Source organism: Cylas formicarius, unplaced genomic scaffold (assembly GCF_029955315.1).
Source record: "Cylas formicarius isolate icCylForm1 unplaced genomic scaffold, icCylForm1.1 PGA_scaffold_7__23_contigs__length_41026272, whole genome shotgun sequence".
In the NCBI taxonomy this organism is placed as follows: domain Eukaryota; kingdom Metazoa; phylum Arthropoda; class Insecta; order Coleoptera; family Brentidae; genus Cylas; species Cylas formicarius.
In genome coordinates this window covers 25,842,240-25,869,276 of record NW_026844352.1, presented here as the reverse complement: position 1 = coordinate 25,869,276, position 27,037 = coordinate 25,842,240, and the positions used below count along the sequence as shown (strand labels likewise).

Below are 27,037 nucleotides of genomic sequence, written 5' to 3'. Positions count from 1 at the left end.
ATACAATGGATTCTGGGAGCGACCGGAGGTTAAACCGCCATGTGCAACGCTCACGACAGAATCCGGACTGTTAATGAACGTTTTCTACAGAATCATTACATATTTTCTTTGCGCCCTCAAACAATGTGTTGAAACGAAGAAGAATACTGGACTTTTTACACATGCCAGTTATTCTATGCCTTAATTTTCAGAGTATACCTAAATTTTCTTGATATATTTTGGATTATTTAATGATTTAAATGCAATGCATTTAAATTGCTATTATTTACGTTTGTATGGATCTAATTTGCCTTTATTTATAAAGTCCTTTATATGCGTTTTCCCTTTTTAAAAACCTAAACAGAAAGTGCAATTAGTCATCAAGGATGGCATTTTGAAAACCTTAGCAAGTTACTGACTTTAATTTATTTTCTTATAATAAAATGGCAAAAAACTCACAGGAAATAATTTTTGAAGGTTGGTTGACAAAATCTCCGCCGACAAAACGAATTTGGAGAGCGGTAAGTCCCACTTTTATTAAAGATTGGTCTTATCAGTGGTTAGGTATGTGCTATTGTTATTTGGAATTAATGAATCATTCTTTAAATAGCTTAATAGAAACGTATGACTCCAAGTTTATGTGTTTTTCAGAGGTGGCGAAGGAGATGGTTTTTGTTAACACACACTGGTGAACTACCTGGGCAATATATTTTAACATATTATACTGATAGAAACTGCAGAAAATTGAAGGGTGTGATTAATCTTGATCATTGTGAACAAGTGGACTTAGGATTGAAGTTGGATGAAAGAAATTTAAAGCTTGATCATGTCTTTGATATTAAAACACCAAATAGAACTTATTATTTAGCTGCTGATACAGAGGAAGAAATGAAATCTTGGGTAACATGCATTTGTAAAGTGTGTGGTTTAAAATCTACTAGTGAAGAAGACGATGGTAAGTTAAATAGGATTTTTGTTTGTGTCAAATCTCATGAAATATGGTTAATCTACCATAAGAATCCAAAATCTTGACATTTTCAAATGGTACATTGATTTTCTAACACACTTTTGCGTATTTAGTTAATAAACAAAATTTCAGTTTTTTCATATATTGTTTTGTTTGTTTGTTGTATTGTTTTTATATATTGCTTTACATATTTATTGGATACAGTAAAACTAATTTGACTTTGCACTAATAAACAAAAATATGATTTAATATTTTCAAATAAAAGCAAATGTAAAGGGTATAAATAGTTTGTAGGAACCAATATATCTATTTTTTTTGCATCAAATGCTTCCCTTAGGAGATACATAAAAAAAAAGTTTTTTTAAATATATTAGTCTTAACATTTGCAGTTGGTGTTTCAATGAATATTCCTTCAGACATTGAAGTTGTAGAGGAAAATATTGATGAAAAGTTCAGTAATGCTCAAGAAACTCCACCAATATCTCCTGTAAGTACAGGACCATATATTCCAATATCAGAATGTTTTACTGGAAAGTCACCCGTACTTGATCCAAAGGTAAGCATAGTTTAATTAGTGTACTAATTAACAATTAAATTGGCCCTTGTAGGATTTTAAAACCTTATTTGAGTACAATAGAAAAAACAGCTTGCTGCGTTACCAAACACAGTCACAGGCTAGTGAAATATATGAGTTCCCACATAGAACATACATAAACTATGTAAATGAATTTCAAGACCCTAGATTTTATGATAGCCCTCGGCAACTCATACCCGCAAATCTAACTAGAAGTGTCAATGCAATAGAAAAGCGAGATGACAATCATTCTCCACTGCAAAGCCCCACTGATTCGGATAGTGTCTTTAATGATGAGGACTGGATTCATACAGCTTATGATTCAAGTATAAATCCAACACTTGTTGTCTTACATGTCTTATGTGCAATTAACATCTAATTTTAGATAGCTTAACAAAGGCTCGTCCATCTGATAGTTCAGCTGACTTGGAAATATCAGCCACTCAGAAATTTACTAAGGTTGTTGACAGCAAAATATTACCACCACCGAGACCACCCAAGCCTCCTCATATCACACCCCCCTGTTATCTAAATCTAACACTCACCACAAAACCAAGGTACTTTGTTGATTTGAAAAGAATTAATGTTTGTTTGTCTATTTAAATTCATTTTGTTGCAGTAAAGAAATGGAAATTGAAGAGAAATTGCAGAAAGAACAAGTAACAAAATTAATTTATTTACCTTTGTTTTTTACCAAAATATGCTTTTTAGAAAATTATTACAGATGATATGTATGACTTTCCAAGATCTCATAATATCGAAAATGAATCTCTGAAAACCCGGAGGCACTGCTACAACAATGCAGCACCTGTACGCTGTATGGATGGGACAATTTTTCGATATGATGTGTCTCCTAAACCAAGTACCAGTACCTCTGTAAGTTAATGTTATTTTATATAGTTATTTAATCATTTAACCAATTTTTTAAAACAATTAAAAAAATACATTTGTAAAAATAATTTATGTCCTCCAGTCATAAATTGACATTCACATAATTTTAAAAATATGTAATTTTTATTTATTCTGGCAATAAATTGAGTGATAATAATTATTTTTGTAGGTATTTCGATATGATCTTGAGGCAATGCAAGCTATGGAACCTTCATCACCTGCCCATTCTCACACTTCTTCCAACCCCGCTTATTCCAACCTACCAAGTCCTTCATTTATTGAGACCCCTTTGATGCCCCCCCCAGCAATAAACCGGGAATTGAAACCAAGACGAAAACTGTCAGATAGTCATTCTACCGGCTCAAATCCAGAGCCACCATCCCCTAGAAATGCACCTTCAGTGGACAGAAAACTTAAGCCTCCAACACCTTTACAAGTACAGTTTATACAATTAAAATTAATTATCATTACAATAACTATATTAATGTTTAGGAGGCAAATATGAGAAAATCATTTCAAAAATCGGATGAGGAGGGAACACGCAAATTAAGAGCAGCACCCAGTCCTGTTCCTCCGACTTTTAAGACTTCTGTGGAAGATTTGTATCAAAACCAAACAGAATCTTACCACTACATAGCAGGGAAAATGCAGTATTTGGACCTAGATTTGGAGGGTATGCTAAAAAACGAGTCCCCTTTTTTATTTTGATATACCTTATTAAAAAAATTAAAGAATATAATATTATACTAACATTAAATAGAAGGTTTTGTTTTGAAGACATTTTATTTCCTTTTAGGTTCGTCTTCTGTGAATTCAACAAAAACGTTACCACGTGCTCAAGAAAGCGATACAGTTTACAAAAAAGTTGATTTTATGAAAACACAAGCTTTCAATATAACCAGAAATAACTTGGAGAAAGAAAGACAGGAACCTGTGACAACTTTTGTAAAGAAGTAACTTATTTATTCTTATGATATGAGAGTGCAACTTTCTTTTGCATACTAAGAACCGCTTTAATACAGGGTGTTATTTAAGTAAGTAGCTAAACTTCAATAGATGGTTCTTTGCTTAATTTTAATGCGAAAAGCTCATATGTAAGAACTTTGAGATCCCCCTTTCAAAATTTTATTTCTTTTTTTTTTTTTTCGAAAATATCGATTAACCCTCGAATCGACGTGTAGTGCCCTTCTTTATCACAATTTTAAATTATTAGGGCTAGGCAGCTTTTGTTTTAGGTATGAAAAATGACCTCTACCACTGATAACACAATTTCTTTACTCGAAGGGGTTTATATTGCATAAGCGGTGCTATATATCTATTAGATAATATATATTTTCGTACAGAGGGGAATGGACCTTCCCCGCATGCCCCTAAAATTCACCCACTATCGTACACTTTCTGTCATTTTCTTCCAGGCAGCGATCTCCACATGCTTAACTGTTTTTTTTTAAAAAAAACTGTAGATCTGAAAAACTGTCAGTGAGCATATCTCATTCGTTACCCACTAGTACAAGATCATTTAGGGCACCACTACAACAAAATAATGCACTCAGGCAGGGTTACATGTCGAGTCTATCACCAATGATGTGACTCTTGGAGACCTTTTATATTTTATTATTTTGGGTTTGGACCAATTAGATAGATTTAAAGCTATAAGATCTACTATATCTTAACCCGTTATTGACCGAGTTTTAAGAATTGAAAATATCTGTTATGCTCAAGTTTTGCAAATCTTTTAAAAAATAAAATTTTTGGAAAATATAGCAAGAGCAAAAATTGTTTTTTGCCTTTTTAAGTGTTTTTTCTATAAAAAACACTTAACACTTAACTGGAACACCCGCATGAATGGGTACAGTAAAACCAAAACAAATTTTAAATGAATAATTTTAATTAAATTCAAAAAAACATGAAACTAAGCATCAGGAACATGATAAGTTTTAAAACAAGCTTCATGTAAGTTGATATCACACTTCTCACACATTATAGTTGAGTTTTTATGGCAAAGGGCGCACGTGGTCTGTTTTTTAGCTGGAATAATCCAGTGATTCAAGCCAGCATACCTAATGTGGTTGAAATTTCTCGAATCTAATGGTTTTGATGTCTTTGGATGTCCTCCAGCTAAAATTGGTCGTCCATATTTTTTTTTAAATAGACCTGAACTATTTCTCGCCGAAATTGTAAAAAATCAACTCTTTCGCAATTTGATTGGAGTCTACTTTTTAGAACCAATGCTTATGCAATAATTGTGGATGTTTTAGTCCATCCGGTCCACTCCACCCATATATTTATTATATTGGTCTATTACAAATGACTGAGGAATAGGACTTTTTTTCTCAGTGGAAATCAAGCGACCAACTTGATAAATGGGATTTGCTTGATCACAACTACTGACAGTTAAAACTGAACGATTGTCATTCCAGAGGGTTACCGTTATTTGGGTATTTATATCTGTGCAAAAATCAAAGCTACCCCTTTGACATTGGACGATTCTCCAACCTGTTTGCGTTAATTGTTCCTGTATATCCTATTCCCTTATTTTATAGATGAAAAATATCTGTCGCCATATATTTTGAAAGGTAGATTTTTTTGTTGGTTTTTGTAAAAGAGTCGTTACCACAGATCCTCCTAATCCTAGTTCCATGTATCGCCTGCCGGCTTGTATCCCTTGATATGGAAGAAATTGAATTAGGTATCCAGATTTTTCACGCAATGACTATATTTTGTAACCATACCTAATGGATTTTTCTTTTATATATTGTTTTGTCCCGTGCCTTCCAAAGTATGGGACCATACTTTCATCGACACACAATTACCCGTTGAGAGCATATTGAAAAGTGGTTGTAACTTGGCAAATTTATTATTAGGCTCTAAATTATTATTATCAGCACAATGTGTAAATTTTTTCATAGTCTCAAATCTATTCCTGCGCATTGCGTTAGCTACTAATGGATTGTATGTATCAGTATCAACTTCCCAAAGCATACGCCATCTTGGAATTTGTAAATGACCTCATAAATGAAATGCAATGAAACATTTAATTTCTCCTGTATCAGTACTAAAATCATGATCGCCTTTTTTGCCTAGCATATAATTCAAACATTTCTACCAAATAAATTGAAGTATTTGTTCGTCAAAAAATGATTCAAAACAGGCAATAGCACTGTACTCACATTAGTTCGAGTAATTAGCGTATTTTTGCTATCATCACTTGCATTTCCGTCAGATAGTTCGGGAGAACGAATTTCATAATTTGCAATACCTGAGGTTCCTGCCTGTTGAATGATTGAAAAGCTGTCGTTATTTTCCTCTTGTTCATAATCTCCAATGGAAACTACTTCATTGATATTTTTAATTGTTGCGCAAGCTTCAGATTGCATTTGACGTCCACTAAGGTGATTTACATTGGCAGTAGGGGACTCATCATCATCAGTGTTCCTCTGTTCCAATCCGTCATTTGGGGAGTAATAAACACATCCGCTTGCCAAAAATCCTCAGTTTCAACTAAATCAATTAGTGCTTGAGTCGTATAATACCTTAAATAAAAATTAAAAATGACGTACCCATTTGTGCTCGGTGTTGTATAGGAACAAATCAAATATGTCAAAATAACCTAGTGAATTTTTATTATATATTCAAAAGCATGAAAAAAGTGTTAAACCATATTACATGCAAGCCTTTTTTTCAAATATAATAATTTTAAGACGAATATTACAACAATTATACTTACTTTTCTGATGTCAGATTGAGAGATTCCAAAAAAATATACAAAATTGCGAAAAAAACGGAGAAAATGTCACACCGATGCACAGTGCACCGGTTCTTACGCTGGGTACAACATTACTAAAAGGTGCCATTTGAACAGAGGGGAGAAACGTAGTTGTTCCAATATTGGAACACCAGGCCAATACCAACATTTCCAATATTGGAACACCGGTAAAAATGGGTTAAAATGAAAATATAATAATAATAACTTAAGGCCCATAAATTTTTGTGTAAAAGCATAAAAAGTTCAAATTGATATTTTAATATTTTATTACAATTGCAAAATACTGTTAAATTAACCACGATGGAACCTTATTACTAATATAAAATTAAGAAATTAAGGTAATTTTGATTGCTTCTTACTTACATTACGCAACTCAAAGAAATATTTCATGAATAAAAATTTACTTTGCAAAATGCACTTCTTACCGATGGACCAACAGTTTTTAAATGAAATGATAATATAGAATTAATCCGACCTTGAAAATGCGTCAGCGCTGCCATCTACCAATAAAACTCTGGACCAACCACCAAAGCATTTTAAAATGGAACAGGCCGAAAATCGTGTCGCAATGGTACAATAGAAAGCACCCTGTATATATAGAATTTAAACCATTTATAAAATCTGCAACCGCAATTAACGTTAGACATTAGAGCAACAGAAAGTTGCTCTTTCAAATTGATTTAATCAATCGCCTTAATCGTGTGCAATTTCGTATATTGTGCCTATCATAATGACAATACAATTCTCATTTAGTGTAGTTTCCTATTTTTATGAGTGTAAGTGCATTTTTATCATCTCCTAACAATCAAAAAATGTTAATGTTTTGGTTAGTTCAAATGTCAAGCCGATTTTTGAGACACGTTTTTTGTGATTTCATTTTATGTAAAATACATTTATATAGGGCGAGAGTCGCAAACATTGGGAAAAACGAAAAAGCGCTCCGGTCGCATAAAATATATATTACAATTATTCTTTAAAAAAAGGTCTAACCATATAATTTTTTCTATTATCTCTTTCTCTTTTACAATTGTGTTGATGTTGTTGTGACTCATCTTGTATATTGTCTGTGCAAATATTTAAATAGAGTCATTATTTAAACCTAAAAAATAAGGGAATCTAGCAATTGCATGCGGTTCTAAATGTATTTTACAGGATGTTCTTGCGATTCTTCAGTATTGTTATGATCTCTACCTAACATCTACAAAAAAGTGGCTTTTCCAATAAATTTCTGTGATATGCATCTTTGCTTGCATTTCTTCTTAAATCGAAAATATAAAATTATTTAAGGACTCAAATGGATTGCCCCCAAAAATATTTTCACACATAGACTTTTAGGTTAAAATTAATATGTATATTTTTCTGTAAGAGCCAATTAGAATATTTTCTCTAACAATAGGTTTCTCTACCCCTTTATATTGTTATATCAGCTTTAAAGATCGCTCAGAGGCCATTTTTAAATATTTAAACAAAAATTTGTTTATATTATATTGTATTATTTTTATATTTGTTCATATGTATTGTGTAACATTTTATAGAGTTTAATTCATGTTATCGAGCATTTACATTGTACCTATTTTTTTACAATATTAAAATAAAATCCAGAAGTCGTTAGTCAACTTTGTTACGCCTTATTATATTTTTGATCTATGGAACAAATGTTTAGGATAGGTCTTATAATACCTAAATTATGATTGTATGGGTGAAATTCAAAAAGTTATGACAAATTTTCAAATGTTAGAGTAAACAAAAAAGTATCAGTATTAGTTAGGTTTATTCGTAATGGAAATTGCATTCTATTAAGAGCTAAAATTATTCCTAAGCGAATGACGCTATACGAATAATTCGAGAAGTTAGAGAACGTCACTGGCAGAAATAAATTGAAATGTGAAACGTTCCTTTTTTCACTTACCATTTGATTGCACTTTTGTCCATAGCATGGGCGAATAATCATGGCAATTTTGCCCAACGTCCTATAAAAGGTAATATCTTGCATCGTGATGGCTCGCTTCTTGATTGGCAGTTGTGATTGTTGATAAACAAGAAACAGCTGAGAAACGGTACAGTTGGTTTTAAAAAAGTTTCAAAATTTCTGTTAAAATTGTGGCTCACTCTTAATTAAGGGTGGGCATATGTTTTTGAGCAACAGCTTTTGTCGACTACCCAGGAATAGATATGGTAAAGCAAGCAAGGAAGTAATTTTGTAACCTTGAAAACTTTCCAATTTCTTTGTGTTGCACAATTCCGTCGGATACAAAAATAGTTCGGTGACCTGATTTAATTATTCGCTCGTATTATTTTTGACTGTGATTTGGAATTAGTTTGTTTTTACATAATGAGTAACGAGCGAAATGCTCCAAGTCAACCTCAAGACACGGGAGGGCCTGCAAGGGTAAGAACTACAAGCGAGTGTTCATATACTAGTGACGATGGAATTGCTTCTGCTTTCACTGGTAAAAGGTAATTTTTTTAAGTAGTTTGGTGAGCCCAGTTAACCAATTACTGTGCACTAGGCTGGACACTAATAAATTGAATTTGTTACATTTTGACATTGTGTCAATAAAATACTGGTTCCTTTAATATTTTCATTTTGTATATGATCACATTACTACTGAAGTGAAATCCCAGTCGGTACAGTTCTAATGGTTAATCCGGCACTACTTAATAATATAGAATATCTTTAAATTATTCATAGTTGCTCTTTTAATAGATATTTTAATGGAGATGTTCTCAATCTTAATCGGTATGTTTTTATCAGCTGTATGTTTGTTTTGTGTGTTTTTAACTAGAGTTAACAGCAAACAGATTTATTACACAGCTTTTTTCATAAAATTCTTGTAGGCAGAGGACAACATCTCAAACATTTATGGTTACAAGCGGAATGACTGCAGCATCTCCACCCAAGTTTGTTTCTCTGGAGGAAATCATGCAAGCTGCTAATGGATTGAGGGATATGAATCTCGTTCATCAAATTGTAGTTGATGAAAATTTTCGATTAGAAAAAGCTGATCCAGAACCAAACACTGTGCAAAAGGTTATAAAGGATACAATGAATAGGGCATTTTGGGATGTTCTCAGGTCTCGATTAGCTGATGATCCTCCAGATTATACTCAGGTGAGTACTACTTCATTCTTGTTTAGTACTTTTTGATTTATAAGCCACTTTATAACATTGGCTCACTCAATAAAAGCTGTATGTGCTTGTCCTTGCCTTATTTGGATGCAAGGTTACTGTGTTGCAAGTTATTAATAATAAAGAACAGTTTTTTAAAAAGTTAATTAGATGTGTGGTTTTTACAATTTTTATTGTAATCGTTTTTTTAGAATAAGTTATTTACAGTAATTTTAAATTTTACAGTGCGCTTCTATCTATGTTAGTAACTGCGGAATGTTTTAATATTAATTGAATTATTAAATTAATATTAATTTTTAGGCGTATGTTTTATTTGAGGAAATTAAGCAGGGATTATTAGATCTTCTTCTACCTCAGCATACAAAAATCAAGCAGCAAATATGCGAGGTGCTCGACCTTGAACTTATTAAGCAGCAAGCGGAAAAAGGTGTTTTAGATTTTAAGGTAAACATCATAAGTAAATCATTAATATGATCTTATTGATAAGTTTATTTCTTTATAGAACTTATTCTGTTTTGTCAACTTTTCAAGAATTAAGATAATGAGTGTTAATATTGAAGTCAAAAACAGGTGTGGGTAATTAATTGATGAAAATACCCTTATAAATTTAAGCTCTCATTTATTATTTATCAAATTTTATACTGAATGTGAAGGGATATTGTGACAAATTGTCTAAAGCAAGTTTGATCAAACTGACTTTCATATTTTAGTATTATGCCCAATATGTAATTTCTATTATGGCTAAAATGTGCGCTCAAGTTAGAGATGATAAAATCAGAAAGTTAACCGAAACCACAGATGTAGTTGATACATTTAAAGGCATTCTAGAGGTAAAGTTTTACTGTATTTTTGGGAAAAGTGATATATCTTTGGTTTGTTGTTAGATGCTTGAACTTATGCAACTAGATATGGCCAATTTTACATTGCAAATGATAAGGCCAGATATTATTAACCACAGCGTGGAGTTGGAGAGGGAGAAATTTGCAAACTTCCTTAAAGTCCAAACAGGTATGTTTTATTTTCTCGCACAAAAATAGTTCAGCCAATGTTAAAATTTCATGAAGTATAAAGTCATTTAAGTTGAATTTTCTGTGGTTTTTATGGTTTTTAATATACTAACATTGTTCCATTGAATGGCCTTGATTCATTAAATTTCTGCCTCCACAAAAATGTGCCAAAACATTCACGAAAATGGTTAAGATTCAAAGTATTTACCTTAAATATAATATATAATTTAATGAAAGTGCAACTTTGGACTATTTGGTAGACTGATGCAATACAATCTTTTAACAGGTCATCTGTTTGTGGTTTTTCATTGCAGAATGTAAAAAAAAACAATATTATGCAATTGTGTCCTGCTCAAAGTGCTTAAATTATAGCATAAGGTTTGCTTTTAGCAAATAATAAAATAACCTTTTCGCCCTTTTGGATGTTTGATGTTTAACTTAATAAATATTTTCCACTGTGCTTATAATTTGATTAATTTTTTTATTGCTGCTGAGAAGCTTTATCTGTTGGCTTCATTTTAGATGGACTAGAACACACAAAAAAATGGCTGCTGAAATATGTCAACACTGAAATTTCATTACCAAAAGATGTAGAGTATGATAAATTCATAAGGACATTCTCAAAAAGAGCATTCTGGCAAGCTTGTACTGACCTGTTAGACTGGGATAGATCTCAGCCTTACCCAGAAACATTTATTTTGGACGAAGATCGTCTCTATGATCTGCAAATTAGAACCTTCCGTTTAGTGGCTTGTGCCACAATTCTGTTGGTTACATTAAGTAATGCGGGTGCTGATTTACAATCAATTAGCGCATTCAAATATGAATTGAAGGAACATATTTCAATTTTACTGCAGCCACTCAAAACGGATGTTGAATTAACTGCAATATTGCCTAATGTTGCCGAACAGGTTGTAAATGATGTAAAGGAAGCGCAGAAAAAGTATGAACTGACTGAGTTTGGACAAACCAGAGAAGCAACATTAAAGGAACTGATTATTGATATAGGAAGACAGGATCATCAGGTCAAAGCAATAATCAGTAAGTGAGAATGTGTTAAATTTATGTCTTCTATACTTTTGCTTTTGTTTTAGAACAAAGGGTGAAAGACTTTTTCCTAGATATAATAGAGTCGGCCACGGCTGCACCACAGAAAGTGCCTTCGGGACTCACTGCTTTCCAAAAAGAGCTGACAGGAATCGCAGGTCAATTTTTGCGCATTGTTTCTCACAACAGCACAGTTTTTTGTATTTATTACTATGATATTGTATCTGAAGCACTGCCCAAAACTTCTTAGATGATTTATACTCGAAAAGTATTATTTTATCGTACTATCTTAGTAGTCCAACATGAGACTTTAAATAACCAAGTTAGATGTAAGCATGCTGATAATATGTGAATATTTTTAGCAGCAAAAAAAAATGACTTAATGAAGGCTTATTTTAAACTTAAGAATTTTATTCGGTATTGAACATATGAACATCATTTACGCTGTGCCGTCTTCCTTACTCTTTTTACAGTGTTCTCCAAAACTACACACTTTCAAAACCTCAGATTATTGAAGTTATGAAAATGGGCATTTTTTGATTAATTTAACAGGTCTTAGCAAATCAAATTTTCTTGCACTTCCACTTAATCAGATAACTATTAGATAATCAATACTATAAAAATTGATACTCCCGGTCTATGACATTTTCATATACTGCCCTCCTAAAGATAGGTGCGATATCTTCAAGGAATATGTGTTATGTTAGGTTATTAAAAAAGCACGTCGCAATTCTCGCCTCACCCTTGAAGATACCACATCTATTAGCAGCAAACACTTTACGATTTTTTATTTTTTGTTTCCATTTAATTTGTCCACATACGGAAACAGTGATTAGCTTGAGCTAGAGGTTAATGTTTTCTAAAATGGAAATCGTCTTTAGTAGATAAAAATTTCAAAAAGTTACGTTTCCTTCGCAAAAAAAGAATTATGTCTATAACAAAATAAAAAGCAAAATTTGTTTCATTTAATTCATTCATTTAATAAACTTGCCAATCAGCAAGTTCGATTCATCAACAACTGACGCTTCCTCCTCCTGAAGTTTCTTAAAAAAAATTAAATTATATATATATATATTTATTAACTAAACTAATTTTTTAACATCTAGGTATTATTTACAACCCTTGTTTATTTTCAAATTTTTAATATGCGTTAAGGCTGGTTCTCATATAAGCTTCACCATGCTTCACTACACTTCGCTTTGTGAAAAGGCTTTAATTTAGTGAGATGAACTGCTACCTAAGAAAACAAGGAAGTCTTTTTAATACTACATTTTGACGAGTGATGAACTGAAGAGTACTGAAGCACGGTAAAACTTATCTGAGAACTGGCCTATACTTGAAAAGAATCAATAAATTCTACTACATACCTTATTTTTTCTTATGTTATGTACTAATGTGGTTATAATCCAAAAAACTTATATAACTATTCGTTATATATAAAAAAAAAATGCTACTGCTACTCATTCTTAGGAGGGCAGTATAGCAGGAAACGATTCTTCGCGCATGTACCAACATTTCACGATTAAATCAACCCCAGCTTTGCGCCATTTTTTACAGCCACAACTACCTTGGGATCTGGATATATTTTGACCAAAAAATGCGACGGGCAAACTAGAAACTGTCAAATTTACGAACTGTTAGCGGCCATGTGCAATACTGCAAACCATATAAAGTCGATTTCTATTCATAGAGGCGTATTTTTTACTACACTTCAACTTTTGTCTCTAGTTGTCGGTAGTCCGGTCGTCTGACTGCATGCCGACTGCAACGTTTTTCTTTTTACACGGATCGTTTTGGAATGTATCCCAGGCAACAAGTGCACTTTTTGCTTCCGCAGTTGACAAAATAGAGAGGTTTGATGCAGATAGTTTTATTGCTGAAATATTTTGAACCACACTGTATAGATTCACTATAATGTATATCATTTTGTCAGTTTGACGCTATAGTACTGCTTACTTTTTTTTATAATTTTACCTTGATGTTCGTATAAGAATATTCCTCTATTTTTACATTCCATAGCGGCGATAGTCTATCAGACAAGAGACTGAGGATGTGGTTATTTCATTAATTCAATATCGAACGCCGCCTTCGGAATGCTAGTATGACATCTACAAAAAAATTAAAATTAACCAAAAACGCTAATAGTCATTTTCAAGAATTATGGTTTATAGTTTTCAATAACTTTTAAAATCGAAAGTAGAAATCCAGGTCCCTATTTAAAGAAATTGTTTAAATAGCAAAAATATTTCAGTTAGTAATTGAATGGCGCTTGCTTGCTTCTAGAGATTTTTGGTTTTGGTTAGGAATTGGAAAAAACTGTAAAAATGGATTTTAGAAAATATTGAAATTTCCAACGTATAGAATTACTGTCTTCTCATTTTTATCTGAACTGGAGTTGTGCGGTTTTGAAATGTGGCTATATTACTTTTTCATTTTTTTAAAAATATCTGGGTATGTATTTCTTATACCCTATAAATTTTCAATATATAATATTTACAACTATCATAAACTTTAAAGTTAGTTTTCAATCTTCATGTATTACATCGTTAACTATTAAAGTAACCAGTATAATTTTCATTATATTGAAATTATAAGAAAAATAAATTTCATTTTACTGTTAGAGGCGAAAAGCGATAGCGAAATCCATTTTATAGGTTACAGCACACCTTAAATAAATAAGTAAAGTATACTTATTGTTTTTCTTGACTGGTTTTAAAAATGTACAATTATTTTGCAAAACATGTCTTTTATTGCAATGAAAAACAAATTATAGGTGTTTAATCACAATACACAAAGGAATGGAAATTTGTTACACAGCCTACAAATATAAACGGGTGCATCAGTTTACTGTAACATGTATTTAATGAAACAAGTCTTATTTAAACTGGGTTTGGGGACGTTATGTTAAATTCTCAAAATAATTACCAACATATTTATATTTAAAACACAAAAAGATATAAAATCTAATGGAAAAGTAAATGTAAAAGTAGCAGCTACCTTTAAAACCATTATTTTTAGCTAAATCCTTGGTATTATTATAAAAATATAAAAATTTCATACTGGTTTATAATTACACAACAAAAAAGGGTGACAATTTTTTGATATTTCCCACTGAGTGAATTTTATTTAATTACATACTTGACAGAGGTGTAAATATATTAAAAATAAAGGAGGAATATTCAATTATCTCAAAAACTGGTTGCCATAGTAAAAATTGTTAAGAGAAATGTCATTTTTATACGGACTTGGTATTTTAAAACACTGTTGGATTTTGAGAAAAGCAGGGGAGTACCGCTTTTTTCTTTACAAGCGGTATTGAAATATACTTTAAAAAAATGATCATTACTACTAAGCTACTACAACAAGCTGATACACCTTTTATATACATAAATATCAGTTTTGAATGATCAAAATTAATTCCCAGCACATTCAGCTTCCCATACGTAAAATAAATAAGGCACCACTTCAAACAATCTTGTATGAGTCAATTTTAATTTGTGGTTCCTCGAAGCAAGTCATATGCTGACCCAAGAGCCCAACTGATCTCATGCCCATTAATTTTTTTATACAACTAAAACAAAATATGTTTCAAAGAAAATTTAACTAAAAGAAATGGAATTACATAAATCTTGGTGTCGAGACTCAAGCCAAATCCTTTTTCCAGCAAAATCCATATAAAAGTGAGATCCATGCAAATAAAAGGTTGATCTACGTTGGCTTCTTTGCAAGTTTTTTCGGCGGTTTTCTTAAAATCTTCCACTTTTACCTGACCACCTGAAAAGTAAGGATATTAACCAGCAAAAACTAATGACCATAGAAAAAATACAGTAAGCAACAGATTTAAAAACTTCGTTTGAAACTATTGTTAACTACAATTAATGAGAAACGCGATTTAATAAAATTGGTAGTTTGTTATATAAACGTTAGGTACAAAAACCAACCATATGAAGAAAAAAGAAAATTATTTTTTATCTTAAAAACGAAAATAGAACAATCAAATATTACGGAAGTATTACTATTATAAAAACACTGTTTGCATATTGTAATATTTTTTAACGAGTGGAAGTGTTTAAATAACCCATCAATCTTCTTGAACAAATTTTAAGAAAAAACTTACTCAATGACATAAAAAATATATTATTTTATTTTATGTGGAAACTTTTGTCTCGTATGTATAACGAGATTTAAAAAAATACTGGGCTGCTTTCACTAATTGCTTGTTGTTGGTTTATTTTACCTTGCTCAGTTTAAGAACAAAATAAGGCTAATTTGTAATTGTTTTGAAGATAATTGATAAATTGGTACAAAATAGAACTGCACCCAACTAAATTATATTTTTAAAATAAATGAAACCGATTTCCATTTTGGTGAAAGGTAAAGGTCCGAGTCGGGAGGTTATTTGGTTGTTTTTGAGATTTCTATGGATTCTTGGATTTTTCTTTGGGAGAATAGATGTCAAGTTTCATGATTATGTTCGGTAACTGCTGATGAATTTATTTGTTTAGTTATATATCTCCAATGTATTCTTTGAGCATATTTTAATGGTGGTTGGCTTTAGACAAAACGTTTATAAAACAGATGAGCCTTTATTGTAAACAAGGAACCACTTAAGTTTTTCGGATTTTTTTCGAAACAATCCTCTATATTAAAAATATATTGACACTGAAAATCTTAAAACATCTGTATTGAAAAAAATTCATGTTACTAGTACGTCGCCATTTTGCAAACGAATGTCAACTTATAGGTGGTTCAGAATTCATATGCAGGATAATGGTTTTGAATTAATAATTTTATCTTAAGGACGAAGCTAGATACAAATAAAAACAGAACACTAAGAACAAAAGTTCCATTTTTAATGCTAAAAAAATTAAAATTTTCAAAACATCAGATGCCTACCATCATTTTAATAAATTTAAATTAGACGGACAGCACTCAAATGAAGAATTCTATTTTAATTACACAAAATAATGATCATTACTACTATGATTTTTCTTTCAAAATCTGCTAAAAGAATTTTAAGAACTTAGTTAACTGAAAAACTGAGCAACAAAATTTACCTTTCGTGAAATCTATTAGGCCCGCAGCACTGGCTTTATCATAATAATAACTAAACGCAAATATCACTTTTGAAGGCAACTCTGCTGGAGGTTTCGTTTTGCTTGAAATATCCCTTACATAATTGGAAATAATATTCGAGCATTTAGTAAAGTTTACAATTGGCACGGTTTCACCCACATAAAATTCGTTGTCACGCGTCTGTGAGGTTGGATAATTCTGGTCCAAACCACTGACCCAATAGTCAATGCCTGAAATATAAGGTCAATGCAAGTTTTAAAATATATATATATATATATACATATATATAGGCACCATGATAATGAAATTTCTTATCCCTGATTAATGGGTTAACACACTCGCACGTGACATTTTTGACATCCTCATTTCCAAAAGTAATCACTGCTTTTCTAGCAGCCATTAATCCCAGGCCAAGGTAACTATGAGTAAAAACAGGAATGGGGCCACTGGGTGATGCAGCGTGATGTATGTGCTTTTTATCCTGAAGACTTGCTGGAGTCACAGCATAAAATGTAACTTGAGTAGATCCACCTCCTAAATCTAGTGCTGCTACAGTGTTAAGTGGATTGCCATTAAGTCGTTCTGAAATTATTAAATATTTTGCAATATATTTTTTTTCCTTTTGTTTATAACCCCACCAAATTTTGTTTTTTTTTTTTACAAAAAGTGTGACATTACACAAAAGTTTCAAGAACTAACCTAATAAGAAATTTACTGTAAACCATGAAAATATTCCCTCGTCTGTTCCGTCCATAATTTCAACAGATTGCTGTTTAGTCAAAAATGGTGTCTTTTTGAACAAATCTCTCACCGCGTTTAATAAATTCTCAGCTTGTTCGACAGGTAAAAGTCTCAAACCAGCAGTTGCTTTCAGAATTAAGGGGGTTTTATTCCAATATTGTTCTGGAATTTCCTTTTTGGCTTTTTCTAGCAACCTTTGAATCATTTGGGCGCCCTTAAATTAAGATTTATAATGATAAATATTTAAGTTGCAAAAGTTTTGCACCTTTTCAGGTTCCTTAGCAAAAGAGGATAAACCGGGTTTATTGTAGTCAAATAGCTCCTTGTCCAATACTAAATGTTCTCCTAAAAATATCATTTAATTATAAAATTAATAATTATGCACATAAATCCAGTTTTGTTCCAGCTTCCGTGAAAAAGGATTTTAAAAAAATTTACATAATCTTTTTAAACCTTCAATTAAATATTATTTAAGCAAATTTCGAACACACTTTATGTTGCTCTTTGCTATTAATCTAGAATTTAGTACCACATTACCTAAGTATGATTCATGAAAAGTGTATGCTAGAACTCTTGATCCCGTGCTTCCGGCATCTATAATCACAGCATAGACAGGTTTATAATATCCAAATTGTTTGGCTACATGATCCACTGCCTTGTGACCCAAATACCATGGGATTTGATCAGTGTATAATACTAAAAATTTCAAAAAATTAATCTTTAAAGCAGCAACTTTTTAAAAATACAAAAAACTAATTATTCAAATATGATGTAATTTTAAAGTTTAAAAGTAATGGTTATTAATTTAACAAACATTTCCTTTGCTATACCAATAGTGTGGAACAAATTGTTCACCCTATCCAAAATAGCTCTATAAATTAACAAATAATAAAATTAATATTGTAATTTGAAAATAAAAGATATCTTCCCAATTTTTGGCAAGTTGATAAACTGACAATAAAATATGGTTATAAAAAAATATATATATATTGCAAAAATTTGTACTTGGCATTCCCTAAGGTTCATCCATACAAACACTATTTTGAAACTGTTATCAGGTATATGATTTTTATGAAACTGGCAAGACTAGACACTAAAATAATATTACCAACAAAGAGAGTCAAGACTGTTACACTGATTATCAAACACAGTAAGGACTGATGTATCGACTTTGGTCGAACATCTTTTGATTTTCTTTTTCTATTTGTCGCTTTCTCATTGTGCTCCTTCACCTACAACATTTTGAAAATGTAAACAAGTTGTAATTTTAAGAATAGCTAATTCGTTACTTCAGAGTACATAAATGAAAATATATTTAAATTACAACAAAATCATATAAAACAAAACTTAATTGAAGGTTATAATTTAAATTGATGTTAAAATAATATATATTAAGACAAGTTGCCACGGCGACGTTTTTCTCTATACAAATTTTAAGGTTGTTTAATACCTTTCTCCTTCGCAACTCGCTGTTGCTCATAGCTATTGCTTATTTTTTCAGCTAAATGGTTCCTAAAACGTAACTCAATAAAAAAAATATTGATTAAATAGTCAATGTCGCAATTCCGTAATTTTAAAGACTATTACACAATTACGTCAAATAAAATTCGTTAAATAAACAATTAAAAAAATAATTTATGCGTATCATCCTTATACATGGTTAATAACAATATTTGATTAATTTTATCTTGAATTCCAAACTTCAAATACCACCGCCACAGAGAGATAACAAATAGGTTTGAACAAAAATATTGAGTCTAATCTGTGCCCCAAAGAATTAGCAGTGGAGTTATTGCCCATAAAGGGATCTTGATCGTAAAAGTGTATAGGGTCCGAGATGAGTTCTAATCAAACCGTACCTATGAAGGTTGGTGTAAATCGGAACGTTTGCTTGGCATTTTTTAAAGATTATGTGTCGTGCCGGTCAATAATTGAAAGAATGCTTTCGATAAGCGTTGTTTTCGTTAGATCTCGGAGAACCGCGGATGTGATGAGTACTAGATTCTTCATATTTACATTGTTCAATAGAAATGTGTATTTCAATTTAATTTTTTATCCTTAGATATCTTCAAAAGCAATAATAAAAAAAAATACTACACTCAGCCATTCGCCAAGCTAGTTCCCACCATGGGTACCAATTAATATTTCTAAAAATTGTATCCAATAAAAATACCGTTTTTAAAAAACTCGTTTTTATTTCGTCTTACAATTAACTTAGAATTTTTTAAAACCAATTTTCCAGTATTAACTATTTCCAAAAAATAATAGATATAAACAATACAACACTAAAAGCGACAAATGAATAAAAAAAGGAGGAAATTTTGATATTTTACAAATTTTATTTTTTTGCTCAGTTTAATAATTAATAATATACTCCAAAAATAAAGATTGCAAAAAAAATAGTTTACTGCTGTTTACAATTCTCAGAAGCTTGTTTATGATCAGAGTCTACCTCCTCCTCCTCATCATCTTCATCCTCCTCTTCCTCTTCAAAGTCTTCCTCATCTTCAATACCTTCACCAGTGAAAAACAGCACAGCCCTTGGAACAACTCTTTCCCTAAGAAAATAAATTTATACAATAAACTCACTACTTTAGAAAAAATTTTTACCTTATATAGTGACCAATTTCAAAATCGCTTGTAAGTAGATTTTTCAATTCCTCATCCACATCATCTTGTCTCACATCATCTGGGATAGATGGAGGCGAAAAGAAATTGAAAAACGAATCGTTAGGTTCAGTTTTTGTGACTACTCGAACATCACCCCGGCTCTTATGTTTTTGCTTCTTTTTGACAGTTTTTATGGTGACATTTTTGCCTTTGTTCCAGTTAATGGTGCAACCAATGCATTTATAGATTTCTGGACCTTCAAAGCTAAATGGGTCATCTTCATCTGGTGAACATTTCATTAAATACTCCTTTGTTAAGATTTTGTCAGTAAAATATTCATTTGGAGAGAAGTGAAATTCTAAGGTGAAACTCTGAAATAAAAGCAACAACTTCAACATCAAAAAGACAGACGAATGGAGTGTGACTGAGTAGAGTATCACTTTCTATGAGTATAATTTACTCATATAAAGGGAGCCAACAGGATATAATATATTATGCAACGAGTGCAGTAAACTGCATTTGAGTCACGAGTTTATTTGACACAAGCAGAGCAACTGTTTAATAAACGAGTCACTTAAAAAGTTTACCGAACGTGTTGTACACTATATTTTTTCTTCGACCCTTAGTTTTTGGCTTCATTTTCGCAAAACAACATGAATACATTCACTGTCGTGACCATCAGAATTGACAAATTTCTCTGAAAACATCAGATGTTGAATTGAACTTGCTGACATTTCTCCAATCATTCTGTTGAGTTCTTGATAGCCTAACTGAAAAGGCCTCCCATTCTACTCTGTACGTTTTTATATATTGTTTCTGGGGGACGGAGCTAAAGCCAGGATATGAACATTGTCTCAGATGAGTAATTCCCATATTGGTCAAAGGTAATTTTTGTCTTTGACGGATCAAAGATGCTGAGAGATTTTTCGACAATTGATAAATCTGACTTCGGAGTTATATTTCTACAGAGTAGCCAGCTTGAGTTAAGCTCTGAAGCCAACAGGATGATTGACAATATGTCAGCAAGTTTAATTCTTCAACAACCGATGCAGGAGGAATCCAGAAGTTTTGTAAATAGTATTACAGTAGACTGCGGAAGTTTCCTTGAAAATATAAATTATCACAATTGTATTTGAAAAATCATAAAATAAATTAATTCAGATTATATGTTATTAGAAGGCTGTCCGTAATTATAGTGAGTAGTTATCTTATTGTATTGTGGTTATTTTTAAAAAAATAACATTTATATTTAAATATTCTAATGCAATTCATATATTAAATTCTAGAACAATTTCATTATCTCAAATTTATACAAAACTAATGCTTACCATGGGATCCTCTCGACATATTGTTTTTATATCAGTTAAATGCTTCATGATTGGCACGTCATGGGGGTGGACCATTTCAGAGAGTAAATTGCAGTTTTTGAAAATAGTTAACCAAAATTCAGGAATGCCTTTGTCATTGGTTGCTTCCTTATTATTTTTTTCTCCTTCGGTAATTTTCACTTTCTCCTTAACAGCACTGGGAAGGTCCTCTTCATCTTCTGAAGACCACTGAGATTCTTCTTCGGTAGGTTCATAATCTCCATTTACAATGGTGTTTCTTTTTTCATAAAACGGAACATACATGCGATGATATTTGCATTCTAAATCATTGACTTCCTTAAAAAAATTTGCCTCTATTTTGGTGACCTCCAACTGCAGGTTTTTTAGTGCTTTGACCCTTTTTTTAACAGCGGGAGGTAGTGCAGCTAACATCTCAGTGTGGCGCTGCGTTTTTAAAGTAGTTAGCATATTTGGGAAAGTAATTTGTTTCGCCACCTCATGGTCCCCATCTTCCTCATCTTCCACAGATTCCATATCGTCAGGAATGTCAGTGACTTGCTCTGTAGCCATTACTGCCGACTTGGACTGCAAAAATACAAATAATTTGCTTTAAAATAATGGCCTAATAATGCGAAAACCTTTTTGAAATACACGTGCTTTTCAAAATTCGGCAAATCTAAATGTCAAAAATTTTAACTGACATACTACGCCGCAAAAACAAAATTTAAACAAAAACAGCATGCTATCTCCAAAATTCTTTATAGAAATGTATATTATTATTAAATCGAGAATAAAAGCATTGTATTTGATAATCCGCCGATAACATACCGTCACTTTTTAGCGCGAAATAAAGCACAGCAATATTAATGCTTCCGACCCTACTGCACCAGAAAAAAGAGAACAAAAATTTAGTGCAAGGCGAATGATCTCGAATACAAGTTTATCGGACATCACCGAAGTGTTTCGTTTAAATTCGTTTTAATGTGGAAGGGGCGCGGAATAAAATACTGGTTAGGACAACCAATACCAAATGCATGCATACTTGATACAAAAAATATGACACTTCAAATAAGGCGATTTCCGGCGATCTTACCATAACATACTTGAGGAAAGCATGGTAGACACGGGGCAATTTCTACATGTTTTCTGCATATATTTTTAGCAGATAAAAAATTGCTGTTAAAATGTATCTATTTAGACATGATGCAATTTTTTCGAGCATAATGGCTTAATTATTTTGGTCAAATTTTGTTTTTAAAGGTTGTTTTTTAAAATTTGAAGCAATAAACGATACTTCTTAGCGTTTGTTAGTGTCAAATTGCTAAATTTTATACAAAAATATTTTTATGATACATATAAATACCCGTGGGTGTATAAGGAAAATCTATAATCCAAATACTAGAAACGAAAGAAATGACGATGTTTGAAATGCTGAATGAAATAAAAATTAGAATATATTGATATATTAATTTACGTATTCTCTAAAAACAATTTCTGTGCAATTCTTTTAGATTTAGAGGTAATTTTGACATATTCTTTTTTACCTAATTGTTTCTTGACTTGTTTTATTATAATAGTTTTTAATTTTGTTGTTTATATTCTTAAATACTTGCAGTTTTCTAAAAAAATTGTCAAAATCTGCAATTACAAGACTTGTGTTGACGGAATGAGCGTTCTGTTTATAGGAGGTTCTACAGTTACTTCTTGGACATTTTTTCCACTTACATTTTTCCTATGCGACATCTCATAAATTTATATTTAGAATTTTAAGAGTAATCTTTCGTGATTTTGATATTATATACATTTTTCATAGAAGGTAAACCTATAAGAATTATGACAACAAATGCTTTGGGTTGGACACGCAAAAAATCTTGCAATTTGACAGCAGACACGTAGCAATATTTACATGAAAAAAATGCAGAAATATATGTAGAAATTGCATTGTGCCTGCCAGGCTTTAGTTAAAATTACTTACAACAGTTAAGTCTGACGTCACAAACTGACCACACTTATGGACAAATAAAATCCGGTAAGGATAAGACAGGAGACGACGGTTTTTGCTTTTCTGGTAATATTTCGGTATAGCATAATATGTATTACTTCAACTATAAGACTAATAATATTCAAACTAAATAATATTAAACTTCAATATTCAAAAGTTCATCAATCCATTGCATTCCGGTATTCGATGAAGCTATAAAATATAAAGATACAGCTAAGCTCACCCATCTTAGGAGGTGGATCACGTTCCGTCATATAGTTATTAGATAATATAGTGGGGCCCTGCTACGGTAATGGGTTACTGGTCGCATTGATATTTTCGTAGAGAAGGCAATAATTTTCTGCGCATGCCTCTACATTTCTCTCACTAACCAGCACTTTGCGCCAGTTTCATTTTTCTGCTGTAAAAATGCCGCATCCCAACTTAGTAATGATCTGTCAGCGGTCTTGCTGGTTGTTCAATACCGCAATTGATTAAAAACTAGATTTTAAAACTCGAGCATGCGCATGCTAAATGAACCTTCTCAAAAATGTTTCCACAGTTAATTCATAAGTTCCTCTATTATCAGCATACACAGGACCTCTATATCTCTTCTAGCTAACCGAGGTAACCGAACGCTTACCAAATATGACTCGAGTTCGTTGTGACGTCATGAGTTGCTGCCATAGAAAATTCAAATTCAGAGTAACAATAAAGTAGCACGAGATCTCGCTTATTATTCCAATAGCATTCTTTTAGCTATTTGACCTAATCGTTATTTCTTCACATTTTCGTTCATGTCATGTCGGCAGCAGTCGCGCTGCAAGTGTGGAATCCCACGAGTAGATAGTCTATATCGAAGTTTTATTTTTCGTAGTTCGGCGGGTGGGAATATTCCTGAAAATGACTTCAATTATCTCCTGTCTCCTTGCACAGGACCGGTCAACTAGAGGAGAATAGTTAAATCGCCGATTTATTTTCGTTACTTGCTTGCTAGTGAACAAGATGGTAGTGACGTCATCTAGCTAATACGAAACAAGTTTAATGTGTTATCTACATATAGTTACTAGATAATATAGACATCCTACTAGGGGAAAAAGAGATGCGTCACAGGCGGCATCGACATTTTCATAAAAAATATAAGTTTATGAGCACGAGTTTATATTTCATCCACTAACCTGTATTTGCGTCATTTTCTTTCTAAACAGCTTTTTCCACACACTTAACTCGTTTCCCCAGAATATTTGACGTGATATAAGCATACAAACTTATTGACGATCTGTCAGCGGTCATGTTGCCCGTTGAATGCCGCAAATGAAAATCTCAGGTATGCGTAAAATGCGCCTCTATATCGCTAGTAGCAATATAATTATTTATATACAGCGAACGCCTAAAATATGAATCAAGTTCATTTTAAAAATGCTTGCACATGCTCATCATAATTTTTTCTGCGCATTTTTTTGCAAGAAAAAGAAAATATACAGGGTTGGTCAAAAAGTAGATGTCGATAACTTTTTAAATCAATTTTCCAATTTTACGACAAATTTCACGCATAATTCAGGTAATATACATTATTACTTTTTATGAACAAAAGAATAAAAACATTTTTTTTGTAAATAACGGTTAATAAGTTCTTAAATTGTCACAATTGTCACATGACCTTATTGTATGAATCCTATATTCCGTGGTGGCTTTAAATTTTAGTTTTATACTATGCTGTACGTTTGGAGTTTGGATCACATGATCTAAGGAAATGATGTCAAATAAAAATCACTTGGTTTCCGGGTTGCGGTACGACCAGACGTGTTCTTTTTTAACATCTCCTCCTCTAAGTAAAATAGAAGTTAAACAATAAAATAAACAACAATTACATTTCTGTCATCTAAATGAAATTCAGAGAATTAATATTTTAATTTTTATTGGATATGGAAATAAAACGAGAACTCTTTGAGTGAGTAAAATTTTTTAAAAAATTATAGAAATGCTGTCTCAAAGAAATTTTTTTATCAGGTGTTGAAAATATAATTGTAACAATTTAAGAGCTTTCCTTTATTAAAAAAAAAAAGAGATAAATATAGGACATACTACATGAATTATGCGTGAAATTTAATACACAACGCAAAAATTGATTTAAGAAAATGGTGTTACAAGAAAAAATTTTGATGGAAGTTGTGATCATTTTTCTTGAAATCCAAGATCTGATTGTTAAATGAATTTATTCCATATTTCAGTCATTCACTGTATATGGTTTTTTTGAAGCTAATAATTTGGTTTTTAATGCACGAAACTTTGACAAATTTTACATAAACCTTTGATGACATCTATAAGTCTATCTATAGTATAGTATATATAGTCCATCTATAAGTCTCACTAGAAATAAAAGAATTTGAAAAAGCAGTCAGTACAAATAGAGAATACAAACTTTATAGACAGCACAACATTGGTTTACAAATAAATTTTAAAAATGTTTGTAATAGTTTAAAACTGTCATTCTCTCTATTCATGCACATTCTACTGCTTGTAATAAGAATCTATCATTTGTTAGTTAACAGAACTAACAAAGTGGTTTGCAAACACAAAAATACTTAGAAAGGCAGTAAAGATTTTAAAATTGACTTTTACCTAGTAAGTATTTACAAAGCTTTGGTGTACTGTAACATTTGTCCGATTGAACCCTACATTCACCATTTCATTAGGCTATGTGCTCTTTAGATAAGTATGGTTAGCATCCTTTTGGCTAAATCATCCTTCAATAAAACGAACCTCTTATTCAAACTTGAATTTGATTTAAGAGAACATGTTAAAAAAATGTTATGATGTTACTTTTACTTTAATGATAAAAATTCCATGAATTCACAGTTTAATGGAAATAGGTAATAAAAAAGAACAGCATTAGAATCTAAAAAGAAAAAATATACACTTCAAAGTTTTATGACTAGTTAAATATTTGCTTGAACTTTATTTTGTCTCACAAATATGGCCAGGTAGGAGTTGAATTTCAACCTGAAATAATAATAAATTTTATTTAACTATTCAATACAGATACCAAAATGTCAGTGAATTACAAACCTTTGTTGCTTTTAATGCAACTCCTTCTGGTAAATTTCTTTCCACATATTCAAGTAATGTATCAGCCGTGGAACTAGTTAAATATTTATATTGTACAAATGAGAAGTAGGTTCTGAACTCATACTGTACTCTGTGCTTCTTATATATATGTACAGATTTTAAAACTGTATAGCGTTCATGGTTGGGTTTCTTTAAACTCCACCTAAAACAGTTTTTCCTTACACCCAAGGAGTCCTTCAGTGTTATTCATATGTTACATTGTTTTAAATTCAAAATATTATGCTAAAGAATTCGCCACAGCAATTTAAACAAAAATGTGGATGCAAATAAATGATAATGGTTTATTATGAAGTTGACTTTCCAACATTGTTTGACTTACGTTTTTCCATCAAGACCCAAATGATGTCCAGCTGTTGTGGCAAATTTACAAAAACTATTCAGAACAGCAGGATCATTTCCACGAAGTTCTAACTCTAAAGTTTTGTATAATTTATCCAGCTGGGATTCTGCGGCCCTATCTGCAGTAGCATTTATAGTTGAAAAATATTTTAAAATAATCGTCTGTCTGCTAACAAATTTTTGAAAAAAATTCTGGAAAAATATTCATTTACAGTAAATTAATGCAAGGAAAAAATGTAAATCTGCAATTTACCATTATAGCAAAAAAGAAAATTTTATTTTATTTTCAATTTCTGTTTAACCACTATATATTCTTTTGCCACTATTGAACGTCATTGTCAGGATCATTCGGACAAACAACAATCGTTACATCAGTTTCTAACTTCAGTCTAATGAGCTCTTTGAAGAAAACACCAGTGACGTCACTTAGCCAATTCCAAACAAGTAATGAAACATACGTTGATTGCTGAGA

At 31.6% G+C, this 27,037-nt stretch overlaps 5 protein-coding genes across 6 annotated transcripts; 2 read left to right on the top strand and 3 right to left on the bottom strand.

The window, feature by feature from the left end:
• Window positions 1-174: 174 nt before the first annotated feature.
• Window positions 175-5,228, top strand: LOC132705597 (GRB2-associated-binding protein 1). The gene is made up of 10 exons (XM_060676274.1): window positions 175-500; window positions 631-934; window positions 1,336-1,502; window positions 1,555-1,846; window positions 1,906-2,077; window positions 2,140-2,179; window positions 2,232-2,396; window positions 2,581-2,847; window positions 2,904-3,084; window positions 3,208-5,228. The coding sequence occupies exons 1-10, from the start codon at window positions 423-425 to the stop codon at window positions 3,366-3,368; spliced, it is 1,827 nt and encodes a 608-aa protein (XP_060532257.1). The 5' UTR covers window positions 175-422; the 3' UTR covers window positions 3,369-5,228.
• A 2,907-nt stretch (window positions 5,229-8,135) lies between these two features.
• On the top strand, window positions 8,136-14,034 carry LOC132705598 (T-complex protein 11-like protein 1). 2 transcript variants are annotated; one of them, XM_060676275.1, is made up of 7 exons: window positions 8,136-8,634; window positions 9,016-9,289; window positions 9,608-9,751; window positions 10,018-10,137; window positions 10,192-10,315; window positions 10,837-11,355; window positions 11,409-14,033. In XM_060676275.1, the coding sequence occupies exons 1-7, from the start codon at window positions 8,510-8,512 to the stop codon at window positions 11,609-11,611; spliced, it is 1,509 nt and encodes a 502-aa protein (XP_060532258.1). In that variant the 5' UTR covers window positions 8,136-8,509; the 3' UTR covers window positions 11,612-14,033. The 2 variants fall into 2 exon arrangements, with proteins under 2 accessions (XP_060532258.1, XP_060532259.1); XM_060676276.1 differs by lacking the exon at window positions 8,136-8,634 and adding an exon at window positions 8,712-8,917 and having other exon boundaries at window positions 11,409-14,034.
• Window positions 14,035-14,087: 53 nt separating this feature from the next.
• Window positions 14,088-18,987, bottom strand: LOC132705599 (ectonucleoside triphosphate diphosphohydrolase 5). The gene is made up of 9 exons (XM_060676277.1): window positions 18,629-18,987; window positions 18,287-18,410; window positions 17,716-17,874; window positions 17,444-17,523; window positions 17,137-17,392; window positions 16,732-17,019; window positions 16,419-16,667; window positions 14,984-15,135; window positions 14,088-14,932 (listed from the first exon to the last, which is right to left on the bottom strand). Exons 1-9 carry the CDS (start codon window positions 18,656-18,658, stop codon window positions 14,852-14,854), a joined length of 1,419 nt encoding a protein of 472 aa, XP_060532260.1. The 5' UTR covers window positions 18,659-18,987; the 3' UTR covers window positions 14,088-14,851.
• A 359-nt stretch (window positions 18,988-19,346) lies between these two features.
• LOC132705600 (nucleosome assembly protein 1-like 1-B) lies at window positions 19,347-22,093 on the bottom strand. Its single transcript, XM_060676280.1, has 4 exons — window positions 21,945-22,093; window positions 21,117-21,701; window positions 19,789-20,159; window positions 19,347-19,736 (listed from the first exon to the last, which is right to left on the bottom strand). Exons 2-4 carry the CDS (start codon window positions 21,684-21,686, stop codon window positions 19,583-19,585), a joined length of 1,095 nt encoding a protein of 364 aa, XP_060532263.1. The 5' UTR covers window positions 21,687-21,701; window positions 21,945-22,093; the 3' UTR covers window positions 19,347-19,582.
• Window positions 22,094-25,287: 3,194 nt separating this feature from the next.
• Window positions 25,288-26,952, bottom strand: LOC132704981 (small ribosomal subunit protein uS10m). Its single transcript, XM_060675349.1, has 4 exons — window positions 26,819-26,952; window positions 26,546-26,757; window positions 26,167-26,368; window positions 25,288-26,100 (listed from the first exon to the last, which is right to left on the bottom strand). Exons 1-4 carry the CDS (start codon window positions 26,819-26,821, stop codon window positions 26,056-26,058), a joined length of 462 nt encoding a protein of 153 aa, XP_060531332.1. The 5' UTR covers window positions 26,822-26,952; the 3' UTR covers window positions 25,288-26,055.
• Between the last annotated feature and the right edge of the window lie 85 nt (window positions 26,953-27,037).

Coding starts and splice junctions, on each gene's coding strand:
- LOC132705597 (XM_060676274.1), top strand. CDS start 423: ATGGCAAAAAACTCACAGGAAATAATTTTTGAAGGTTGGTTGACAAAA. Junction 2,397..2,580: donor AACCAAGTACCAGTACCTCT/GTAAGTTAATGT, acceptor TTATTTTTGTAG/GTATTTCGATATGATCTTGA. Junction 2,848..2,903: donor AGCCTCCAACACCTTTACAA/GTACAGTTTATA, acceptor ATTAATGTTTAG/GAGGCAAATATGAGAAAATC.
- LOC132705598 (XM_060676275.1), top strand. CDS start 8,510: ATGAGTAACGAGCGAAATGCTCCAAGTCAACCTCAAGACACGGGAGGG. Junction 8,635..9,015: donor TCTGCTTTCACTGGTAAAAG/GTAATTTTTTTA, acceptor AAATTCTTGTAG/GCAGAGGACAACATCTCAAA. Junction 11,356..11,408: donor TCAGGTCAAAGCAATAATCA/GTAAGTGAGAAT, acceptor CTTTTGTTTTAG/AACAAAGGGTGAAAGACTTT.
- LOC132705599 (XM_060676277.1), bottom strand. CDS start 18,658: ATGAGCAACAGCGAGTTGCGAAGGAGAAAG. Junction 17,393..17,443: donor TTGCTAAGGAACCTGAAAAG/GTGCAAAACTTT, acceptor TCTTAATTTAAG/GGCGCCCAAATGATTCAAAG. Junction 14,933..14,983: donor GTCTCGACACCAAGATTTAT/GTAATTCCATTT, acceptor ATTTTGTTTTAG/TTGTATAAAAAAATTAATGG.
- LOC132705600 (XM_060676280.1), bottom strand. CDS start 21,686: ATGGCTACAGAGCAAGTCACTGACATTCCTGACGATATGGAATCTGTG. Junction 20,160..21,116: donor TATGTCGAGAGGATCCCATG/GTAAGCATTAGT, acceptor CTTTTATTTCAG/AGTTTCACCTTAGAATTTCA. Junction 19,737..19,788: donor GAAATTGGTCACTATATAAG/GTAAAAATTTTT, acceptor TTATTTTCTTAG/GGAAAGAGTTGTTCCAAGGG.
- LOC132704981 (XM_060675349.1), bottom strand. Junction 26,369..26,545: donor TTGGGTCTTGATGGAAAAAC/GTAAGTCAAACA, acceptor AAACTGTTTTAG/GTGGAGTTTAAAGAAACCCA. Junction 26,101..26,166: donor TTGCATTAAAAGCAACAAAG/GTTTGTAATTCA, acceptor TTATTATTTCAG/GTTGAAATTCAACTCCTACC.